Here is a 25,645-nt window from a genome sequence, read left to right on the forward strand (position 1 = left end):
AGAAATTTGAGATTTTCCTATATTTTTCAAAACTTTTCGAATTAATAATTGAGAGATTTCAAAAAGTCGATTATTTTTCCAAAATTCTAATGATTTCCCAAAATTTTTCTTTATAATATTCTCAAAAATTCAAAGAATGAGAAACAAGTGAATTTTTTGCAATTTTTTTCGAAATAATTTGAATGTTTTCCAATAATTTTCTTTTGAAAATTTCTCACATTCTATAAAGTACGAAAAATTGATAAAATTTCGAGTAATTTGAGCTTTTCCAATTTTTTCAAAAAAAAAAATTAAAAATCTGACAATTTCTTTCAAAATTTTTTGAAGATTTTGAAAATTCTTTACATTTTGGAAAGTACGGAAAATTGTAAAAAATTCGGGTGATTTTTGAAGAAATTTGAGCTTTTCCTATATTTTTCAAAACTTTTCGAATTAATAATTGAGAGATTTCAAAAAGTCGATTATTTTTCCAAAATTCTAATGATTTCCCGAAATTTTTCTTTATAATATTCTCAAAAATTCAAAGAATGAGAAACAAGTGAATTTTTTGCAATTTTTTTCGAAATAATTTGAATGTTTTCCAATAATTTTCTTTTGAAAATTTCTCACATTCTATAAAGTACGAAAAATTGATAAAATTTCGGGTGATTTTCAAATAAATTTGATATTTTAAAGAAAAAATAATTTAAATATTTTCAAAATTTGATAATTTTTTTCAAAAATTTCAACGTTTTTTGAAGAATATCATTTATCGATTTCCCAATGATATTATTTTGAAAATTCGTTACATTTTGGAAAGTATGGAAAATTGAGGAAACGTGGGAAATTTTTAATCAAATTTGAATTTTCCCTATATTTTCTAAGACTTCTCAAATAAATAATTTAGAGACTTTCGGTATACTGAAATTTTCAAAAATTTTTCGAACTTGTCACATTTTGAAAACTACAAAAAATTGAAAAAAAATTTGGATGAATTTCAAAGAAATTTGAGCTTTATCTACATTTTCCAAAACTTTTCAAATTAATAATTTCAGTTATTTCAAAAAATTGACAATTTTTTTTCGAAATTCCAATAATTACCAAAAATTTTCCTTTCAAGATTCTCCATAATTCGAAGAATGAGTTTTCCAGGTTTTTGAAATAGATAATTCGAAATTTTAAAAAATTTACAATATTTTATAAAAATTTTAACGATTTTCGAAGATTCTCGTGTTTCAGATTTTAAAGAATTTCAAAATATTCAAAAAATTTGAAAATTAAAAATTTTTGGAAGACTTTACATGTTTTGCATTAATTTTGTTCTTTCATAATTTTTCACATTATGAAAATGTTTTGGTAATTTTCAAAGAAATTGAAATTTTTCGATATACAATTTCGAAATTTTGGAAAATTCCTTATTATTTCCACAAATATTTATAAAATTTCAAGAAATTTCACATTTTTCCATATTCCATAATTCTTCTTCTCTTCCCAAATAAACTTTATATAAATTTATACTATATAGTGACGTAATCCCTTCCTCGAATTATTGGCTCACCAGGTATATATAAAAATGGAAAAAAGGGGAAAAAAGAACAAGAATCTCACTAATTAAAGTAATTTATTAAAAAAATAACAACAATATTTACAAATAAACTTTCTATCAAATCAAAGGTATATACAAAAAAAATAATCAACATCTTTGGCGGTATTCAATGTATAAACTACTCTGAACAACAATAAATATGTTTTCGAAAATGACTGTCATTTTAACTTAACAACAAAAGACAAATTTCCTCGCCAGCATAGAAATTTTTTAATCTAGATATACGAGGGTTACCTTTTAAGTTTCTACAAAAAGTCAATTGAATCAAAGTGTTTCCAAAATAATCGAACTTATTTTTTTCATTCGCTGATGACGTAAAAATTCAAAAAGAAAAAGTAGTTAGACGATAAATCGGTTGCAGACATCGATGTTTTTAGGTTAAAAGGTCACGAAAATCAGTTTTTCGCAAATATCTCGCGATCTGTTGCTCGGAGGTCAATAGTGATTATTATAAAAATTGTTCCTTGTAACATTATCTACAAAAAATGTCTTATGCATTTTTCTGTAAAATCAACCGTTTTCGTAGTAGAACGCAAATAAAAGCTAAAATGACTGGACTATATGACGAAACTGGACACCACTGGTATGCAGTCATCAACTGCGACGCTGCTTCATTGCTAGAAGTTGCAAAAAGCGGTGATTAAGTTTTGAAAATCATAGAAAAATCAACCAACGTAAGCCGATTTCCACGTAAGCATAACCATTAGTCCAGTCATTTTAGGCATTTTGAATCCTAATCTGCGAAAAAAATCCTAGTGAGCTGAAATTTTGTATACATCTTCATTACGGTGTTGCAATGATTATGTGAAAAATTCCGATGGATATAGTGTCGGTTAAAAAAGTTATAGAGTTCAAAAGGTCACGAAAATCAGTTTTTCGCAAATATCTCGTGATCTGTTGCTCGGAGGTTAATAGCGGTTATTATAAAAATTGTTCTTTGTAACATTTTCTACAAAAAATGTCTTATGCATTTTTCTGTAAAATCAACCGTTTTCTTAGTAGAACGAAAATAAAAGCTAAAATGACTGGACTATATGACGAAACGACACCACTGGTATGCAGTCATCAACTGCGACGTTGCTTCATTGCTAGAAGTTGCAAAAAGCGTTGATTAAGTTTTGAAAATCATAAAAAATCAACCAGCGTAAGCCGATTTCCACGCAAGCATAACTATTAGTCCAGTCATTTTAGGCATTTTGAATCCTAATCTGCGAAAAAAATCCTAGTGAGCTGAAATTTTGCATAAATCTTTATTACGGTGTTGCAATGATTATGTGAAAAATTCCGATGGATATAGTGTCGGTTAAAAAAGTTATAGAGTTCAAAAGGTCACGAAAATCAGTTTTTCGCAAATATCTCGCGATCTGTTGCTCGGAGGTCAATGGCGGTTATTATGAAAATTGTTCCTTGTCAAATTATCTACAAAAAATGTCTGTGCATTTTTCTGTAAAATCAACAGTTTTCTTAGTAGAACGAAAATAAAATCTAAAATAACTGTACTATATAACAAAATTCTGCAAACCAATTGTATACAGTCATCAACTGTAATGATGATGTGTTTCGTCATAACAAACGTCAATATTTACAAATACAGTGGTACCACAACTCATCAACGCCACCTATTGTTCAATTGTAGAAACTTGAAAAGTAATTCTCGTACGAAATTTTCTCATTTAAAAAAAAAACACCCTATATATCCAAGTATATGGAATATTTAAAAAAATTCCACTTTCAACCGGAAATTATAAATTTCTTACGAATTTAAAAGAAAAAAATTATTATTAATCCAGCAAAAACATCTATATACAAATTATTTACATCACATTTATTTTAAACATCCTGTACACAAATTAAATATCGCGCGTCTATAAACCACGTTATATACAGGGTATTTTCGACAGCTACCTCAAATTTTATTAAACGGAAAACCCCGTATCTAGTACCAAACGAAATCCGCATAAAAAAATCCAAAAAAAAAAAGTTATTCACAATTCTGATTTGTAAGGTTTAAACAGTTTCGGTTTCTCGTTCACTTGAGTCGCGGGAGAAATTTTCGACGCGGCTATAAGTAGTCCGCCATCTTGTATAGGAGGACTCAGACTAATTTCCGAACGCACCGGCGAATCGGGCGACATTTTGGGCTGTTCCCGTTGATAAGCGTGAGGAAAATCGAAATTTAAATTCAAATTCAAACCCGCCGGTTGATGTATACCGGGGGCGATCGGAGAAGCGGCTAAACCCATATTTTGTTGCACGTGGTGATTGGTTAAAGTCGGCACACCGAAACCGGGATAATGGGGATACCGGGGATAATGCGGGGTGTAAAGGGGAGGCGGCGGCGGGTAATGCAGAGGCAGAGTTGAGGCGGCGGCTTGTAGAAGGGACGCCGCGAACGCCGGATCCGTGTAAACCGCCGCGTACGGCCACGCTATAGCCATCCTTTGACGTTTGTCTTTCATTCTTCTGTTTTGAAACCAGACCTTCAACAATAGAAATAAAACCATATACTACGAGGTTTGTCAAAAGTATCGACGTCAATTATTTATCCGAACCGTTACAACTTTTACGATTTATGGCGATTGGATAATAACCGATGCGGTTACGCCGCCTTTTAAGTACTTAGCACGTTATAAAATATATCATACCGACTTATCTGTCCATTAACTTGCAACCGAAACAACTCGAGAATTGTTTTTTTTTTTTCGAATGTTAATTCTCGAATTAGTGAGTCGTCGGCGTGTTTGAACTTCTTAAAAGGTTTATAAACGTTTTATTTGATAAAGTAATATGTGCTAATTGATAGGACAGCTTAAGAAACTAATAATAAATACTAATGGAATCGCCATAGTAAAAAACAGTCAAAACACAGTCACTCGATCGGACAATTAAACATTTTATGTGAAACCGTAGGCGGTTCTACGAAATTTTATATTTGAAATACGAATAATTATGAAAAAAGATTAATAACACAAACAATCGAGTGATTATATACAGTGTGTATACGCAAAAGTTAGAAAAATCGATCGAAAATTGATTGTAAATCACGTTTTTGCGAAAAATCACCAATAATCTCCATTTTCGATCCATTTTGCTTTCTTTTCGATTAAAAGTGTTTTTTTTGGTGTATTTTTTTATTGTAAATCGCCAAATATCTCCACGACGCCATTTTCCATCCATTTTGCTTTCTCGTGTCAAAATTTCATATTGAAATGCCCGCTAGATCGCGCACTTTCAGTCGTCGCCATCTCTACGTCGAATCGGGTACTTTTGGGACCGTCCCCGTATTATAAATAACGCATTTGACGATTTTTTTGTTTTTTAACGTTTACATTAAGCTAATGTGATTTCCTTTTAAACCGTTTCGTAGATTCATCGTCTTGTGGTTGTATAAATGGATGGAGTGACGTGTTTGACAACTTTGACATAACTGACGTCGAAGCGGCCATCGCGATCGGTTGGAAATCGCATTTTGAGGTCTCCTCGTAACTTTATTACACTCTTCGAATCGGTTATTTTCAATTGTTTAATAACATTTCGATAACCGAGTCAATTTTCAATTAAAATTTGTTTTTTTTTGGTATAATTTTGTATTGTAAATCGCCAAATATCTCCACGACGCCATTTTCGATCCATTTTGCTTTCTCGTGTCAAAATTTCATATTGAAATGCCCGCTAGATCGCGCACTTTCAGTCGACGCCATCTCTACGTCGAATCGGGTACTTTTGGGACCGTCCCCGTATTATAAATAACGCATTTGACGATTTTTTTGTTTTTTAACGTTTACATTAAGCTAATGTGATTTTCTTTTAAACCGTTTCGTAGATTCATCGTCTTGTGGTTGTATAAATGGATGGAGTGACGTGTTTGACAACTTTGACATAACTGACGTCGAAGCGGCCATCGCGATCGGTTGGAAATCGCATTTTGAGGTCTCCTCGTAACTTTATTACACTCTTCGAATCGGTTATTTTCAATTGTTTAATAGCATTTCGATAACCGAGTCAATTTTCAATTAAAATTTGTTTTTTTTTGGTATAATTTTGTATTGTAAATCGCCAAATATCTCCACGACGCCATTTTCGATCCATTTTGCTTTCTCGTGTCAAAATTTCATATTGAAATGCCCGCTAGATCGCGCACTTTCAGTCAATGTCATCTCTAGGTCAGATCAGGTACTTTTGGGACCGTCCCCGTATTATAAATAACGCATTTGACGATTTTTTTGTTAGTTAACGTTTACATTAAGCTAATGTGATTTCCTTTTAAACCGTTTCGTAGATTCATCGTCTTGTGGTTGTATAAATGGATGGAGTGACGTGTTTGACAACTTTGACATAACTGACGTCGAAGCGGCCATCGCGATCGGTTGGAAATCGCATTTTGAGGTCTCCTCGTAACTTTATTACACTCTTCGAATCGGTTATTTTCAATTGTTTAATAGCATTTCGATAACCTAGTCAATTTTCAATTAAAATTTGTTTTTTTTTGGTATAATTTTGTATTGTAAATCGCCAAATATCTCCACGACGCCATTTTCCATCCATTTTGCTTTCTCGTGTCAAAATTTCATATTGAAATGCCCGCTAGATCGCGCACTTTCAGTCGTCGCCATCTCTACGTCGAATCGGGTACTTTTGGGACCGTCCCCGTATTATAAATAACGCATTTGACGATTTTTTTGTTTTTTAACGTTTACATTAAGCTAATGTGATTTCCTTTTAAACCGTTTCGTAGATTCATCGTCTTGTGGTTGTATAAATGGATGGAGTGACGTGTTTGACAACTTTGACATAACTGACGTCGAAGCGGCCATCGCGATCGGTTGTAAATCACATTTTGAGGTCTCCTCGTAACTTTATTACACTCTTCGAATCGGTTATTTTCAATTGTTTAATAGCATTTCGATAACCGAGTCAATTTTCGATTAAAATTTGTTTTTTTTTGGTGTATTTTTTTATTGTAAATCGCCAAATATCTCCACGACGCCATTTTCCATCCATTTTGCTTTCTCGTGTCAAAATTTCATATTGAAATGCCCGCTAGATCGCGCACTTTCAGTCGTCGCCATCTCTACGTCGAATCGGGTACTTTTGGGACCGTCCCCGTATTATAAATAACGCATTTGACGATTTTTTTGTTAGTTAACGTTTACATTAAGCTAATGTGATTTCCTTTTAAACCGTTTCGTAGATTCATCGTCTTGTGGTTGTATAAATGGATGGAGTGACGTGTTTGACAACTTTGACATAACTGACGTCGAAGCGGCCATCGCGATCGGTTGGAAATCGCATTTTGAGGTCTCCTCGTAACTTTATTACACTCTTCGAATCGCTAAGTCGGTTATTTTCAATTGTTTAGTAACAGTTCGATGACCGAGTCAATTTTCGATTAAAGTTTGGTTTTTTTTTGTGTAATTTTTTTTTTTGAATTATTCAACAAATAACAAGTCGATCACGTCAAACCGCATCTCGAAATTTTTAATATTAACGAAATGAACAGCAAATGAAAAATGTATATTTAAAATCAGTTTACGCGGTCGCCATTTTGAATTTTCAAAATTAATACCAACTTTTTCGGAATATTTTCCCCTATATACGATGAGTTAAAACTATCTGTATATGGCAAAATACTCATAGGAAAATCATGAAAATTTGTACGTTTGTGTTTTCGGATACGATCTTTTCAACTAGAATATTTTCAAAGATGGCCGACTTCCGCTTCTACCGGAAGTCGATGGTAACTTTGTTATTTTGAATGGAACACCCTGTATATTAATACATTTTTAAAATCTACGTAAAATTTCAGTATACTTTTGTCTGAGAACTTTTTTCGAAAAATGCATACTTTTTGAGTTATTAATTTTTTTTGTAAAAAATTTGACCTTTATAAATTGTTTTTTTACGAAAATACCCTTAAAGATGTAAAAATGGTTTCTATTCGGTTGCTTTTAGCAAGGTCACAAGTATTTGAATCGATGTTGAAAAATTTTTCATTTTATACAGGGTACGTATAAAAAGTGATCAAAGTTTAACTCCATAAATATCAAATTTCTTCATTTTTTTAAATAGAACCACCCGGTTTTTTTCTATTTTAATGCACTTTCCTACTTTTCTACATCTAAACCTCACCGTTATCTAGATATTAAATGTTTTCTGCAAATTTTTAAAGATATAGGTGAGGTTTGTAAAAATTTACAGAAAACATTTAATATCTGGATAACGGTGAGGTTTAGGTGTAAAAAAGTATATATGAATTTTTCTTCATTTTTACCCCTGAATGCATTAAAATAGAAAAAACAGGGTGGTTCTATTAAAAAAAATGGAGAAATTTGATATTTATTAAGTTAAACTTTGAACGCTTTTTATACACACCCTGTATAAAATCATAAATGTTTCAATATAGATTCGAATACTTTCGATCTTATTAAAAGTAACTGAACAAAAACAATTTTCACAACTTTGAGGGTATTCTAGTAAAAAAATAATTTATAAGGGTCAAATTTTTTACAAAATAATTAATAAGTCAAAAAGTATGTATTTTTCGAAAAAAGTTTTCAGGCGAAAGTATACTAAAATTTTACGTAGATTTCAAAAATGTATTAATATACAAGGTGTTCTATTTAAAATAACAAAGTTACAGTCGATTTCCGGTAGAACCGGAAGTCGGCCATCTTTGAAAATATTCTAGTTGAAAAGATCGTATCCGAAAACTCAAACGTACAAATTTTCATGATTTTCCTATGAGTATTTTGCCATATACAGATGGTTTTACCACAAATACATACAAGAATTTTCAATTTTTACGAATTTTCCAAAAAATAAACGTAAAATTTCTTATAATTTTTATATATACAATATTTTATACGAGAAATAACTAAAGAGATATAACGAAAAGTTCGAATTTTCATTATTTTCAATCTCCGCCGAAATATTAGAAAATTTACGAAACGATTTATAACCTCACTTTCTTATCTACCCTCACCGATAACCAAAACGACTTTGTAACATCAAATGACATATAATTTTGCGTATTCATACATCCACCCTTCCGATTCCGACATAAAACAACTAATATAAACACAAAAACTAAAACAAACCACCCCCCCAGTCGAAATTTCGCGAAAAATGTGCTTTACCTTGATCGTACTTTCGGGCAAGTTCAATTGAGCAGCCAACTCGCACCTCCTAGGTCTAGAAACATAATTTTCTTTATAAAATTCTTTTTCCAACCTAGCCAGTTGTTCCCTGGTGAAAGCGGTCCTGTACCTTCTTATATTGGGGTCGTTTACACATGGAGGACTCGTCGAAGTGGCAGCCTTCAATTCCGCGTTAGGACTAGACGGATCTGAAATAGACCGAGAGACAAATCGTTAAATAACTTCCTGCGGAAACTTGGCGTATCAATATAAACTCCTAGTTGATTAGTTTGGCGTCAGTTAAGAAGACATTTTGTTTTGCACAATCATCACAAGATTTAAATCCTTTAATTTCTATCGTAAATTATAATCCGTTCGACAAATTCATTCGAAATAACTTGAAAAATCATATTTTTGATGCAATTTTTCGTATAGTATAACTTGATATCGAAAAATTGATGTACGAGGGCGGGTTTGAAAGTACAGACTTCAAATCAACGTGGCGTTCGTCTGGAAGGGTTTAGATCAAAAATTTAATGAAATATTCAATTTGGTTTACTATTATTTACAATAGATGTATACGAGGTACAGTAATAAACACCTTAAACAAGCCTGGATGAACAGGAAGACTAGGAAGATATCAGACATTTCTAAACGCATCTACTGCTGGAAAAAGAAAGAAAAAAGGTATATATGTGTATGTGTATTGGAAAGGACTTGACAAAACTCGGATTTTGAGTACAATTTAAACCGATTCGGACCAGTAGATTTTAAGAATTCGAAAAAATTTTTTTTTCGAATGTGGTTTTTTCGAAATAATTTTTAAACGGCTTTATCGATTGATTCCAAAAATTAATCAGTTCTTAACATCAGAAAACCACGTCGATTGCCGCAAAGTTGATCAAAATCGGTTGATTCGTTCGTGAGTTATCGTTCTCGAAAAAAAAAAAAATAGAAAAACGTGTTTTGCTGATCGAAAAAATCGGCCGATTTTCAGTTATAATTTAGTTGCTTATTCTTTAGGGTTATTTTAACATTGTTTAATGTGAAAAATAAATTTTTTTGGCATTTGTTGTTCAAAAAATCAAGTTCAAGCTTGTATGTACTCAAAAAACTGTTTCTGATCGAAAAAATCGGCCGATTTTCAATATTCATTTCGTTGCTTATTCTTTAGGGTTATTTTAACATTGTTTAATGTGAAAAATAAATTTTTTTGGCATTTGTTGTTCAAAAAATCAAGTTCAAGCTTGTATGTACTCAAAAAACTGTTTCTGATCGAAAAAATCGGCCGATTTTCAATATTCATTTCGTTGCTTATTCTTTAGGGTTATTTTAACATTGTTTAATGTGAAAAATAAATTTTTTTGGCATTTGTTGTTCAAAAAATCAAGTTCAAGCTTGTATGTACTCAAAAAACTGTTGCTGATCGAAAAAATCGGCCGATTTTCAATATTCATTTCGTTGCTTATTCTTTAGGGTTATTTTAACATTGTTTAATGTGAAAAATAAATTTTTTTGGCATTTGTTGTTCAAAAAATCAAGTTCAAGCTTGTATGTACTCAAAAAACTGTTGCTGATCGAAAAAATCGGCCGATTTTCAATATTCATTTCGTTGCTTATTCTTTAGGGTTATTTTAACATTGTTTAATGTGAAAAATAAATTTTTTTGGCATTTGTTGTTCAAAAAATCAAGTTCAAGCTTGTATGTACTCAAAAAACTGTTTCTGATCGAAAAAATCGGCCGATTTTCAATATTCATTTCGTTGCTTATTCTTTAGGGTTATTTTAACATTGTTTAATGTGAAAAATAAATTTTTTTGGCATTTGTTGTTCAAAAAATCAAGTTCAAGCTTGTATGTACTCAAAAAACTGTTGCTGATCGAAAAAATCGGCCGATTTTCAATATTCATTTCGTTGCTTATTCTTTAGGGTTATTTTAACATTGTTTAATGTGAAAAATAAATTTTTTTGGCATTTGTTGTTCAAAAAATCAAGTTCAAGCTTGTATGTACTCAAAAAACTGTTGCTGATCGAAAAAATCGGCCGATTTTCAATATTCATTTCGTTGCTTATTCTTTAGGGTTATTTTAACATTGTTTAATGTGAAAAATAAATTTTTTTGGCATTTGTTGTTCAAAAAATCAAGTTCAAGCTTGTATGTACTCAAAAAACTGTTTCTGATCGAAAAAATCGGCCGATTTTCAATATTCATTTCGTTGCTTATTCTTTAGGGTTATTTTAACATTGTTTAATGTGAAAAATAAATTTTTTTGGCATTTGTTGTTCAAAAAATCAAGTTCAAGCTTGTATGTACTCAAAAAACTGTTTCTGATCGAAAAAATCGGCCGATTTTCAATATTCATTTCGTTGCTTATTCTTTAGGGTTATTTTAACATTGTTTAATGTGAAAAATAAATTTTTTTGGCATTTGTTGTTCAAAAAATCAAGTTCAAGCTTGTATGTACTCAAAAAACTGTTTCTGATCGAAAAAATCGGCCGATTTTCAATTTTCATTTCGTTGCTTATTCTTTAGGGTTATTTTAACATTGTTTAATGTGAAAAATAAATTTTTTTGGCATTTGTTGTTCAAAAAATCAAGTTCAAGCTTGCATGTACTCAAAAAACTGTTTCTGATCGAAAAAATCGGCCGATTTTCAATATTCATTTCGTTGCTTATTCTTTAGGGTTATTTTAACATTGTTTAATGTGAAAAATAAATTTTTTTGGCATTTGTTGTTCAAAAAATCAAGTTCAAGCTTGTATGTACTCAAAAAACTGTTGCTGATCGAAAAAATCGGCCGATTTTCAATATTCATTTCGTTGCTTATTCTTTAGGGTTATTTTAACATTGTTTAATGTGAAAAATAAATTTTTTTGGCATTTGTTGTTCAAAAAATCAAGTTCAAGCTTGTATGTACTCAAAAAACTGTTTCTGATCGAAAAAATCGGCCGATTTTCAATATTCATTTCGTTGCTTATTCTTTAGGGTTATTTTAACATTGTTTAATGTGAAAAATAAATTTTTTTGGCATTTGTTGTTCAAAAAATCAAGTTCAAGCTTGTATGTACTCAAAAAACTGTTTCTGATCGAAAAAATCGGCCGATTTTCAATATTCATTTCGTTGCTTATTCTTTAGGGTTATTTTAACATTGTTTAATGTGAAAAATAAATTTTTTTGGCATTTGTTGTTCAAAAAATCAAGTTCAAGCTTGTATGTACTCAAAAAACTGTTTCTGATCGAAAAAATCGGCCGATTTTCAATTTTCATTTCGTTGCTTATTCTTTAGGGTTATTTTAACATTGTTTAATGTGAAAAATAAATTTTTTTGGCATTTGTTGTTCAAAAAATCAAGTTCAAGCTTGCATGTACTCAAAAAACTGTTTCTGATCGAAAAAATCGGCCGATTTTCAATATTCATTTCGTTGCTTATTCTTTAGGGTTATTTTAACATTGTTTAATGTGAAAAATAAATTTTTTTGGCATTTGTTGTTCAAAAAATCAAGTTCAAGCTTGCATGTACTCAAAAAACTGTTTCTGATCGAAAAAATCGGCCGATTTTCAATTTTCATTTCGTTGCTTATTCTTTAGGGTTATTTTAACATTATTTAATGTGAAAAATAAATTTTTTTGGCATTTGTTGTTCAAAAAATCAAGTTCAAGCTTGTATGTACTCAAAAAACTGTTGCTGATCAAAAAGATCGGCCGATTTTCAAATTTCATTTCGTTGCTTATTCTTTAGGGTTATTTTAACATTGTTTAATGTGAAAAATAAATTTTTTTGGCATTTGTTGTTCAAAAAATCAAGTTCAAGCTTGCATGTACTCAAAAAACTGTTTCTGATCGAAAAAATCGGCCGATTTTCAATTTTCATTTCGTTGCTTATTCTTTAGGGTTATTTTAACATTGTTTAATGTGAAAAATAAATTTTTTTGGCATTTGTTGTTCAAAAAATCAAGTTCAAGCTTGCATGTACTCAAAAAACTGTTTCTGATCGAAAAAATCGGCCGATTTTCAATTTTCATTTCGTTGCTTATTCTTTAGGGTTATTTTAACATTGTTTAATGTGAAAAATAATTTTTTTTGGCATTTGTTGTTCAAAAAATCAAGTTCAAGCTTGTATGTACTCAAAAAACTGTTTCCGATCGAAAGGATACGTATTAAATATAAGTAATTATCCCACAACTTATAAAAATGGATAAAATTATAAAATATACGAGGTAAGGTCAAAAATAGTCAACAAGGAATCGCAAAAAATATTCAGTCTACAATCTTATAGACATTAAAAGCAAAATATGACAATTACCTATGGAAAATTGTATACAAAATGTAATAAAGAAGAAGAGTTTTCCGTATATTAGATAAAGAAAACGATTTTTGCCATAATCGCAACCCCAAAAAGTCATCTACGTGTTACAATTGATTTATGTTAAAAAAAACGAATGGTATATAAATTTAATAACAAAATATCCATAAACCACCCTCATTATAATTAATTTCAAATCGCCATTTCGTAAACACGACCCCAAAAACGATTATTCAATTTACGACGTAATTTACATTGAAATTTATACAACAATTAGACTCACCCTTGTATAGTTGATTAGGCGATTGCGACGGACTGCTCTGACTATGATGAATGCTGTAATGCTGAGGCATAACATCGAGCACTACACCAGAATTCTTAGAATTATTTTGATGATACATTTTTTTTTTTTTTTTGTTGAAAACGAACTTTCCCAACTCACGACAACAACCAGACTGGCGCTCGCATAAAATCAAATCCGCTCCGAACTCACCCGTAGTTATACCCCGAAAGAGGCGTGGTCTAACTTGTAGCCGGTTGGCTACGTCGGGATCGATCAATTGATTGGTCGCTCCGCCCAATGGAACTTAATTATCGTGGCGGTTAGTTCTATTTTTGCTTGAAATACTCCTTATGAACTCTTAGTGAATGTCGACATCTATTAAAACTTGTATATATAGTATATTATTGTTCCAACCCTAATAAACGGGTGGATTCTAGCTGGAGATAATACGGCTTATAAGCTCTATTGATTATATTTTTATGGGGTTGATAAAGATGTGTTGCCAGCTAGAAATTGAAACGGGTTTAAGTGCTTTGTTTAATTTGTGTTAAATAGTCAATTTGGTGGATGTACTACAATGTTACGTACGTTTTTTACGATAAAACTTCACCATAACCAAACTTTTTTAATACCAAACAATAAATAAGACTCGGGGCAACGAATGTAGCTTCTTGATCAAATTAATAAATATGAAATAATATTTTGGATACAGAAACGAGTAAATTTGAGATTTTAGCTTTTTGGAAAACGATTTTAATGTAATCACCGTGTATATCACTAAAATTTCGTAGATTTTGGTATCATAACCTCGAATAGATAAACGATTGTTTAATTAATGGGAAACATATGACCAAATCGGGTAAATAAGGTGGATGTTCAACAGTTTTTACACGTAAACATTCATTTGATGATAATGCGTGAATTAAGGAGTACGAGTAAACATTTTCCAGTGTATCCGACTGTATTTTGGATACAGAAACGAGTAAATTTGAGATTTTAGCTTTTTGGAAAACGATTTTAATGTAATCACCGTGTATATCACTAAAATTTCGTAAATTTTGGTATCATAACCTCGAATAGATAAACGATTCTTTAATTAATGGGAAACATATGACCAAATCGGGTAAATAAGGTGGATGTTCGACAGTTTTTACACGTAAACATTCATTTGGTGATAATGCGTGAATTAAGGAGTACGAGTAAACATTTTCCAGTGTATCCAACTGTATTTTGGATACAGAAACGAGTAAATTTGAGATTTTAGCTTATTGGAAAACGATTTTAATGTAATCACCGTGTATATCACTAAAATTTCGTAAATTTTGGTATCATAACCTCAAATAGGTAAACGATTCTTTAATTAATAAGAAACATATGACCAAATCGGGTAAATAGGGTGGATGTTCGACAGTTTTTACACGTAAACATTCATTTGATGATAATGCGTGAATTAAGGAGTACGAGTAAACATTTTCCAGTGTATCCAACTGTATTTTGGATACAGAAACGAGTAAATTTGAGATTTTAGCTTTTTGGAAAACGATTTTAATGTAATCACCGTGTATATCACTAAAATTTCGTAAATTTTGGTATCATAACCTCGAATAGATAAACGATTCTTTAATTAATGGGAAACATATGACCAAATCGGGTAAATAAGGTGGATGTTCGACAGTTTTTACACGTAAACATTCATTTGGTGATAATGCGTGAATTAAGGAGTACGAGTAAACATTTTCCAGTGTATCCAACTGTATTTTGGATACAGAAACGAGTAAATTTGAGATTTTAGCTTATTGGAAAACGATTTTAATGTAATCACCGTGTATATCACTAAAATTTCGTAAATTTTGGTATCATAACCTCAAATAGGTAAACGATTCTTTAATTAATAAGAAACATATGACCAAATCGGGTAAATAGGGTGGATGTTCGACAGTTTTTACACGTAAACATTCATTTGATGATAATGCGTGAATTAAGGAGTACGAGTAAACATTTTCCAGTGTATCCAACTGTATTTTGGATACAGAAACGAGTAAATTTGAGATTTTAGCTTTTTGGAAAACGATTTTAATGTAATCACCGTGTATATCACTAAAATTTCGTAAATTTTGGTATCATAACCTCGAATAGATAAACGATTCTTTAATTAATGGGAAACATATGACCAAATCGGGTAAATAAGGTGGATGTTCAACAGTTTTTACACGTAAACATTCATTTGGTGATAATGCGTGAATTAAGGAGTACGAGTAAACATTTTCCAGTGTATCCGACTGTATTTTGGATACAGAAACGAGTAAATTTGAGATTTTAGCTTTTTGGAAAACGATTTTAATGTAATCACCGTGTATATCACTAAAATTTCGTAAATTTTGGTATCATAACCTCGAATAGATAAACGATTCTTTAATTAATGGGAAACATATGACCAAATCGGGTAAATAAGGTGGATGTTCGACAGTTTTTACACGTAAACATTCATTTGGTGATAATGCGTGAATTAAGGAGTACGAGTAAACATTTTCCAGTGTATCCAACTGTATTTTGGATACAGAAACGAGTAAATTTGAGATTTTAGCTTATTGGAAAACGATTTTAATGTAATCACCGTGTATATCACTAAAATTTCGTAAATTTTGGTATCATAACCTCGAATAGGTAAACGATTGTTTAATTAATGGGAAACATATGACCAAATCGGGTAAATAGGGTGGATGTTCGACAGTTTTTACACGTAAACATTCAACTTCGAACCCGACTTGGTCGCGAAGTTTTAAATTTATTTTTAAAGGGTGAAAATCATCCCTTACTCCAATAAATTGATAACTAATGAATTAAAGCGGTTATTGGCTGTAGTTGTGTTCAAATATAATAAATTTTGATTGTTTTTACAAGTATTTATACATGTGGGAATCCAGATATAAAAATACGAATGTACAAAAGAATAAATATTCCAAAAAGATCAAAACGGTTTTTTTAAATAATAACTCGGCTTCCATTAAAGATTTTTGCATTCATATATACATCATTTTGTAGGGAATTTCATAAGCTACAAAACCATGACGTTTGCAAGCCTTTTATGCACTTTTTTTCAGAGAATTTTGATGTTAAATGGTAACTATCCCTTAGTATTGGAATCGATACTTTAAACGCTTATATCTCGTTTAAATTTCGAGCTACGTAAGTTTAAAAAAAAGCAAAATGTTCAGTAAAATCAAAGTTAAATTTTAGTTTTAAAAAATTTTTTCGTTGATCCAATAGTTTTTGAGATATTTTGAAAAAATAACGTTTTTGTTTTAAAATCGAAAAAAAATTTCACATTAAACAACTTTTTTCAAAATATACGTGTTTCAAACCATTCAAACTTTCGGAAAATGTAGTTAGGGCTTAAACAAAGATAATTTTACATGGGTTATAATTAATTTTTATTTTGCCGCACGTGGTGTCAAATTTATCCACATTTTTTTTTTTTTGAAATTCGAGTTACTCAACTTATTTTCATCATAACTCGCTTAATTTTCAAGCTAGACGGTTTTGTAAAAACTCATTTTAAAGGTCTGAAAAATTACTTTAAAAATGTTTATTACAACTTTTTATGAAAAATTTACCGTTTTCCCGTTATTCGAGCTCAAACTTCTGCACCAATTTACGAAAAAGAAAAAATTGACTTTCAGTGACTCGTAAGTCGCTGAATATTATTAAAAAAATTTAATTGAAACTGACTAATTTCTTTATTTTTTTATAAGCTTCAATTTAGATAAGAATAATTTTTTCCATAAAATGCTTAGTTTTCGAGTTTTTCGTGAAAAAATGTTGAAAAACGTTTTTTATTTAAATTTAAATTTTCAAACGCGAATAACTCAAAAATTATTGACTTAAATAAAAAACTCCATTCTACATTTTCTTCATAAAATTCAATTCTCTATCGATTCCCGGCTTTTGAGATATTTTGAAAAAATAAAGTTTTTTTTTTAATCTTTCGATAAAATTTCACATTTAACAACTTTTTTCAAAATATACGTGTTCAAAACCATTCAAACTTTCGGAAAATGTAGTTAGGGCTTAAACAAAGATAATTTTACATGGGTTATAATTAATTTTTATTTTGCCGCACGTGGTGTCAAATTAACCGACATTTTTTTTTTTTTTTCAAATTCGAGTTACTCAACTTATTTTCATCATAACTCGCTTAATTTTCAAGCTAGACGGTTTTGTAAAAACTCATTTTAAAGGTCTGAAAAATTACTTTAAAAATGTTTATCACAACTTTTTATGAAAAATTTACCGTTTTCCCGTTATTCGAGCTCAAACTTCTGCACCAATTTACGAAAAAGAAAAAATTGACTTTCAGTGACTCGTAAGTCGCTGAATATTATTAAAAAAATTTAATTGAAACTGACTAATTTCTTTATTTTTTTATAAGCTTCAATTTAGATAAGAATAATTTTTTCCATAAAATGCGTAATTTTCGAGTTTTTCTTAAAAAAATGTTGAAAAACGTGTTTTTTTAAATTTATATTTTCAAACGCGAATAACTCAAAAATTATTGACTTAAATAAAAAACTCCATTCTACATTTTCTTCATAAAATTCACTTCTCTATCGATTCCCGGTGTTATTTTGAAATTTTAAATTTCCACCCCCGAGTAAGGGTGGCATTCACCCCTGAGGTAGAATCATATATTCCCACCAAATCAGGTTTGTCATTCACATCATTTTTAAGGTTCCGTCGAAATTTCAAACTAATCCATGAAGGTATTATGAAAAACCAACATACCTACTTCCCTCTACCTTCTTTTTGTTCTTTACGTACACGAAGAGACGTTTTGAATCGATCAGGAAGCTTATTTCGATTCGGAACGCGAATCGATCATATTTCGAACGGTAGATCTGAGCGGGGATACGCTGCTCCTAGAGATTCGGCAAGCGCGAACTAGTTTTGTATTTTACGACTTATTATCGTTTATTTTACATTTTTCGGAGATTATTGTCGATTTTTTAGTAGTAATATTTGAAAACGAAGTAGAAATTTTCATACTACGAATTATCTAAAGATTGTATACTTGTTTTGACTACCTAGCGCTTATGTTTTTTATCGAGCCGCATTCTAAATTAAGTACCAGTAAAAAATGTTTTTATTGTGACGATACCCACTTAAAAATCACTTAAAATACATTTTCTACGTCGAATGTTTCTCTCGAACTTTTTAGAGTTTCACGTGTGTGAATTATGGTTAAATTAGAGCAATTAGTAGCTTTCGAAGACGGAAATAGAAACATTTTATATACATCTCATTTAAATTAGGAACTAAATATCCTTAAGAGTTTTTTTTTCCAAAAAGAAATCGAAAAATACTTATCGTTTCGAAAATTGTATTTATCTATTCTATTTTTGGATATTTGGTATATTAAAAAGTCTATTTTTATTATAGACTCACTAAAACTGCAGATAAGAAACCTACGAACGGATTAATTCATTTATATATTAAATAATTAAATTAATTAATAAAATTCCTTTACGTCGCATGACGTCATGACACGCCACGTATGGATAATATCGAACAGATGGCGGTACGTGTTAAAATAAAATAGAACTATTGGCGCTACCTTCTGCAACGTCACGTTATCTATATCGCACTCATTGATTTCGCTATATATCTCACTCGCACTCATTGATTTCCCTATACTTGTGCTACAGCCCGCCGGGTTGTTCTAAATCCTTAAGAAAAGTCGACAGAAATTTTAAACACGTGGAAATGAAAGTTTGGCTACGTGTCATATAATATAATGATATTACATTGTTGGAATGAATAATTTTGCTTGAAATAAAAACGTTTGATAATTATTACCATTAATGATGTTTTTTTATTCAAAATACGTTTGTTTTTGTTAACAAAACGCTTGATAATAAACATATTCATAAATCTCAATGATTCTGAAAGGTATTTTCGAACGAAAATCATTCAAAATAATGATGACAGCAACTTTGTGTTGTTTTATATTTTAAATTACGCGCTAACTACTACTAATAAAGATGGCCGCTCGGCCAATCACGCGGTTGTTCCTGCGACGTGATTGGTTATCTCTATCGCACTCATTGATTTCGCTATATATCTCACTCGCACTCATTGATTTCCCTATACTTGTGCTACAGCCCGCCGGGTTGTTCTAAATCCTTAAGAAAAGTCGACAGAAATTTTAAACACGTGGAAATGAAAGTTTGGCTACGTGTCATATGTCAAAAAACGTTTTTATATAATGATATTACATTGTCGGAATGAATAATTTTGCTTGAAATAAAAACGTTTGTTAATTACTACCATTACTGATGTTTCTTTATTCAAAATCCGTTTGTTTTTGTTAACAAAACGCTTGATAATAAACATATTCATAAATCTCAATGATTCTGAAAGGTATTTTCGAACGAAAATCATTCAAAATAATGATGACAGCAACTTTGTGTTGTTTTATATTTTAAATTACGCGCTAACTACTACTAATAAAGATGGCCGCTCGGCCAATCACGCGGTTGTTCCTGCGACGTGATTGGTTCGTTTTGTAGATCGATATTTAACGGGGTGTCATGGCTGCTTATGTCAACAAATAGTTTATATTTATTTGTATAATTATAAACACTACAATAATTAAAATGAATTATTATCTCGATATATATATTCGAATTATCATTTTAAAATTTGTTCTAGATTAAAACTAATATAAATAAATTATCTATATGACAATCGTGAAGTTAGTTATATATGACAGTTTGTGCCATCTAACAATAGATGGCTCTGTTTATACTATGAATGAAAATCTTTTTTTTTTCATTTTTTTTATTTATTATAGGTAATAATGTGTATATAAAAATATGTATAAATCATTTATTTTTCACCAAGGTGCTTTGTAGGCCGCTACCTTTCCTTTTAACGGATTTTCCGTTCTTACAATAACAGCTGTCAATATCCTCGGGTCGAACCGAATCGAATTTACCATTTTTAGCGAAAATATGCAATACACAAAAGGGATAAACGATAAAAAATAAAACGTTGATGCAAAATTCCGCGTGTAAAGGTATATTTCTAACTCTAACACCAGTATCCGGATGAACAGGCCACCCGTGCACGTTATAGCGCACCCGTCGGTGACTAATATCCCGCTCGTAGTATCTATCGATCCTCCTAGGTAAATCCAGTATAACGTCCAATCCCCAAACGCCCACAGACACTACGCACAAACCCGCCAAGGCTTTAACGAGCCCCATTAGCAGAAAAGTTAAACTCAAAGTCAAAACAATGTAAAGCATCATCGAAAGCAAATGATCCACGAAAGAATATTCGATTATTTGGACGGGTATCGGCGTACCGCCTTGAAACCCGGCCGCGTGGTAGGCCAGCAACGACAAAACGTCACATTTCAAATTGTAATCGTCGTAGTAACATGCGCACGCGCAATGCCAAACGCAAATACACCGATTCGATCTCTCCAATCGGATCTTCCTGATAGCTATCAGCTGTTTATCCGTGTTTAATACGAGGAGACTACAAAAGAAACTCTTTTCGGTCAGAGGACATTGTATATCTAATTTATAGACGTGTTGACGTTGCGGCGGGATTAAAACCGGCATGGAAGCGATGTGACTAAAACTGGCCGGTAAACTTAACGGACATTCGGTTAGAGCTACGTAGAAAACGCTCGACGTTAAACCGGCGTTGAATATTTTCGCTATAATCGTAGTTTTTTTAGTATCGCTACCGTCAACGTAAACCTCGGTTATTATACCTAAACTGTCGCTTCTTAAAATGGAATTTTCGTCGTCTTTGAATTCTATCTTGAGCGTGCTGGTATGGGGTTTGGTGAAAAAGAAGCGCAGCGTTTTGTTGTCGCCCTCGGCGGTGATCGGTTGTTCCGGTAAAGCGCCGAAGAATTTCAAAAAGTAATCGCCTCTTTTACCTTTCGATACTTTAGCTTTATCTTCGCGCCACATCTGTAACGGTTGGTTTTTCAAACAAGTGCCGATCGGGACGCCGCACCGGTTCGGTTGTTTCGCGAAAGCCTCGTAACCCACACCGGCAACATCGCAAATTCTACCGTCCGATTGTATCTTGTTCGATTTGACGACCAGATATTCCTCAGGTCCCCCCGCTATTTCCGGGTAATTATCCGCGTTTTCCACGTTGGAAATATCCGGAACGAGGATTCGGTGAAATTTGTAATTTAGAGCGAAATTTACTTCGTTAATGTCCGACGTTATATATCGAGCTATTACGGTATTATCATCGTTAGTCGCAGCCCGTATATTCGTACCGATTTTGATCGGGATTTTTTTCGTTATATCTTTCCATTTCCAGTCCATTTCGGTTTGGTATTTTTGAAATATTTGAAAAGCGAGTTCGTGTTGTACGAAAGGCTTTTCCAAACGGTAAACTAAGTACCATATATTCGAATAATTCAAGCAATGACCGGTCGCGCCATTCGACGATGAATCGCCATCTTGATTACCGCGCATTTGTAGGTTAGAAACGTCGTTACCTAAAAACGGTTTCAAATAAAATATGTAATGAGAAAAAAGTGAAGAAAATTACTTTCTGGATTTGTTTTGTTAACGCATTCCGACGAAATCAGTGATAATTTCGAAGAATCCACGTTATTTTCTGATTTATAAGGACAACAAAACCCGTTACTATACGGGATGACTCTATTATTGTATTCGATCGATTCGCAGTTTGAAATTGTCGTATCTTTGGGATCACAACCTTTATAACCTAAAAATTAATCGAAACATTCAAATAAAACACGAGTTTTGTTTTCGATATCAGTTTAAATCGTAGAATTAATATTAAAGATAGAAAGAATAAGGTATATAATTTGTTCAAGCGGCTCTGATCTATTAGACGGAGAAAAATAGTTTCGACAGGGGCGGCTCCGATCTATTAGACAGAGAAAAATTATCGTTATATCACTTTCTATTCCGTGACGTCGAATTTTCGACAGGGGATTTACGAGATTACGTGACAAAATTAATAGTGGTATGACGCCATCGTATTCTAGGGGTTAAATAAAAGTTATTTGCGTGAAATTTGACATTTTTTGACCAAAAATTCGATACGAATTTTGTTTTTTGCGTTTTGCGCCGAACTTACGCAAAACTCGTTTTTGTCACTATGGGCAATATTGTAGAGAATTGAAAAATCTTCAAAATAAGCTTTTATAAATTAAATTTCGATAATTTGTTGATTAGATAATTTAACCGAAAGGAAAAAATTTTTAATTTTTTAAATCGTTTATAATTTGTTTAATTTCAAATATAAATGTTTCTTATTCACCGAAAACCGAGATCCCGATGTACTTAATCGATGCTCTAAAAATGGGCTCCGTGGCTCTAATAGTTTTTGCAAAATGGCAATTAAACCATAGGAGGCCCTTTTTTTCAAAGGGCCATTCTGGCTAAACGGATGGTCCTATCATCATTTGGAAAGTGGCTTTGGAAAGAAGAAGAGTTAAACTTAAAATCCCTCATCTCAGTTTTTTTAATTTTTCCAGCGGTTCAGCGCAAAACGCAAAAAACAAAATTCGTTTTTCGTCAAAAAATGTTTTGACATTATTTCTTAAATAAGGTTATGTTTATGATGTCGCCATATTGTTTACATCTAAATCTCGTGCTAGACACATAAAAACCAAACACCCGTAGAAAGACACGTGATAAAAGGTAACGACGACGCGTAATCACTCGCCATATTGGGATCATCGAACTTACTAATGGGCCCCGAACCCATTTTTGGTGTAGCTAAAAGCTACGAAACCGGAAACGGTCGTCTAGGACGTCATTTCCACACCGTGGGCGTCATGGCCAATCCTGAGCGCGCGCAGGAAGAGGGGGAAACTGTATAACATGTCATCGAGCTTCCAAACTTGCGCAATCTAAAAGCTAAACGGTCTACCGGTGGAAAAAAATGATATTTTTTATAAAAAAATGACATGACCTGGAGTGTTTTTGTTATAAACGGTTTCTTTTGCTTCTTCGTTAACCATACTTTCGTACCACAAACCGTATTTTTCCACGATTGGTTTTTGCGTAATTTTCAGTATATAGGGCGTGAAAAGTTTCTGTTTTTCTCCGGTAACGGCATCGAACACGTGATCTATCAAAATATATTGATTTTTGCAATTTGTTAAACCGACGTTTTGTATTTTAACTGATATTTTCATTTTTTTGGCGCAGTCGGTCAGATCCAAATTCGGTTCGTTGCAAGGTCCCGATCTCACTTCCCTTACGATAATCATATCATTTTTTTTGCCGAAATCCGGCTCGGGTTTACGACATTGCGTTAAAACGGCCTTAACTTCGAAATTAGTCGGTTTTTGGTCACAGCAATCTGAGCTGAAAGCACAGCATTTGATTAAATCTTTCTCGTCATCACTCAATATATTTATTTCGTCCCCGGAGGTAGCTAGTACGAAAAAATAACTTATTAGGGTGAATAATTTTGACATGTCTAACTGCGATGTCATAATTTGACATTTGTCTTCATTTTTTTATCATCCTAGCGTCACACCAAACAAATACGTGAAAAAAAACAACTTATTATTCAAATATTCAAATAAAAATGACAATAATTATATTTTCATACTATTTTATAAAAAAAGAAGAAGCTAACTGTATAATCATCTGAGAAAACAGCTGATCTACGTCAATATGGTGGCCGTGGGATAAACAATCGATCTTTTCCGTATGTACAGTTATCTGCTTTTTGGTTTTTCCAATAGTAAGACTTGTTTTGTATTGTTTCTTCATTCTATGGTGTTAAAAGTATTCCGTAGAGACTTTTTAGATCTGTTTCAGTGAAGCTAACACAACATAGTCGAAAAATAAACGACAAAACCACGTAAACGGGAAATAATCTCGCAATTCTTTGAGTAACAAGTATTTAAAAAGCCATTTCGTATTAAAAACGGAAATAATAAGGTCCAAAATCCAATAAAAAACGTCACAAACCATACAGAACGTTACGGCAAAAGCATTTGTTTACCCCACAGCGGCCATTTCTAAATGGACATCAACTGATTCTGACAATTCGTTATATTTTATGTTTCTTTGTTTCTTAAGTTGGCAAAACAACAAATAAAGTTTATAAATCGCTCAGTCTAGTTTTAATACGTCTGTAATCGAAACGTTTATAATTTGACAAGTATGACAGGAGTCAAAAATAGCAATACACTATTTTATAAAAAAAGAAGAAGCTAATTATATAGTAATTAAAAAAACAGCTGATCTACGTCAATATGGTGGCCGTGGGATAAACAATCGATCTTTTCCGTATGTACAGTTATCTGCTTTTTGGTTTTTCCAATAGTAAGACTTGTTTTGTATTTTTTTTTCATTCTATGGTGTTAAAAGTATTCCGCAGATACTTTTTAAATCTGTTTCAGTGAAACTAAAACAACATAGTCGAAAAATAAACGACAAAACCACGTAAACGAGAAAAAATTTCGCAATTTTTTGAGTATCAAGTATTTAAAAAGCCATTTCGCATTAAAAACGGAAATAATAAGGTCAAAAATCCAATAAAAAACGTCACAAACCATACAGAACGTTACGGCAAAAGCATTTGTTTACCCCACAGCGGCCATTTCTGAATGGACATCAACTGATATTGACAATTCGTTACATTCTATGTTTCTTTGTTTTTTAAGTTGGCAAAACAACAAATAAAGTTTATAAATCGCTCAGTCTAGTTTTAATACGTCTGTAATCGAAACGTTTATAATTTGACAAGTATGACAGGAGTCAAAAATAGCAATACACTATTTTATAAAAAAAGAAGAAGCTAATTGTATAGTAATTAAAAAAACAGCTGATCTACGTCAATATGGTGGCCGTGGGATAAACAATCGATCTTTTCCGTATGTACAGTTATCTGCTTTTTGATTTTTCCAATAGTAAGACTTGTTTTGTATTGTTTCTTCATTCTATGGTGTTAAAAGTATTCCGTAGATACTTTTTAGATCTGTTTCAGTGAAGCTAACACAACATAGTCGAAAAATAAACGACAAAACCACGTAAACGGGAAATAATCTCGCAATTCTTTGAGTAACAAGTATTTAAAAAGCCATTTCGTATTAAAAACGGAAATAATAAGGTCCAAAATCCAATAAAAAACGTCACAAACCATACAGAACGTTACGGCAAAAGCATTTGTTTACCCCACAGCGGCCATTTCTAAATGGACATCAACTGATTCTGACAATTCGTTATATTTTATGTTTCTTTGTTTCTTAAGTTGGCAAAACAACAAATAGAGTTTATAAATCGCTCGGTCTAGTTTTAATATGTC

At 31.8% G+C, this 25,645-nt stretch overlaps 2 protein-coding genes across 2 annotated transcripts; both read right to left on the minus strand.

The window, feature by feature from the left end:
* Positions 1-1,588: 1,588 nt before the first annotated feature.
* Positions 1,589-13,477, minus strand: LOC130446093 (segmentation protein even-skipped). The gene is made up of 3 exons (XM_056782148.1): positions 13,310-13,477; positions 8,722-8,930; positions 1,589-4,065 (listed from the first exon to the last, which is right to left on the minus strand). The coding sequence occupies exons 1-3, from the start codon at positions 13,425-13,427 to the stop codon at positions 3,571-3,573; spliced, it is 822 nt and encodes a 273-aa protein (XP_056638126.1). The 5' UTR covers positions 13,428-13,477; the 3' UTR covers positions 1,589-3,570.
* A 6,713-nt stretch (positions 13,478-20,190) lies between these two features.
* On the minus strand, positions 20,191-23,804 carry LOC130445113 (hapless 2). The gene is made up of 3 exons (XM_056780625.1): positions 23,294-23,804; positions 21,896-22,075; positions 20,191-21,842 (listed from the first exon to the last, which is right to left on the minus strand). Exons 1-3 carry the CDS (start codon positions 23,802-23,804, stop codon positions 20,191-20,193), a joined length of 2,343 nt encoding a protein of 780 aa, XP_056636603.1.
* Positions 23,805-25,645: the final 1,841 nt, after the last annotated feature.

This window comes from Diorhabda sublineata, chromosome 6, assembly GCF_026230105.1.
Source record: "Diorhabda sublineata isolate icDioSubl1.1 chromosome 6, icDioSubl1.1, whole genome shotgun sequence".
NCBI lineage: Eukaryota > Metazoa > Arthropoda > Insecta > Coleoptera > Chrysomelidae > Diorhabda > Diorhabda sublineata.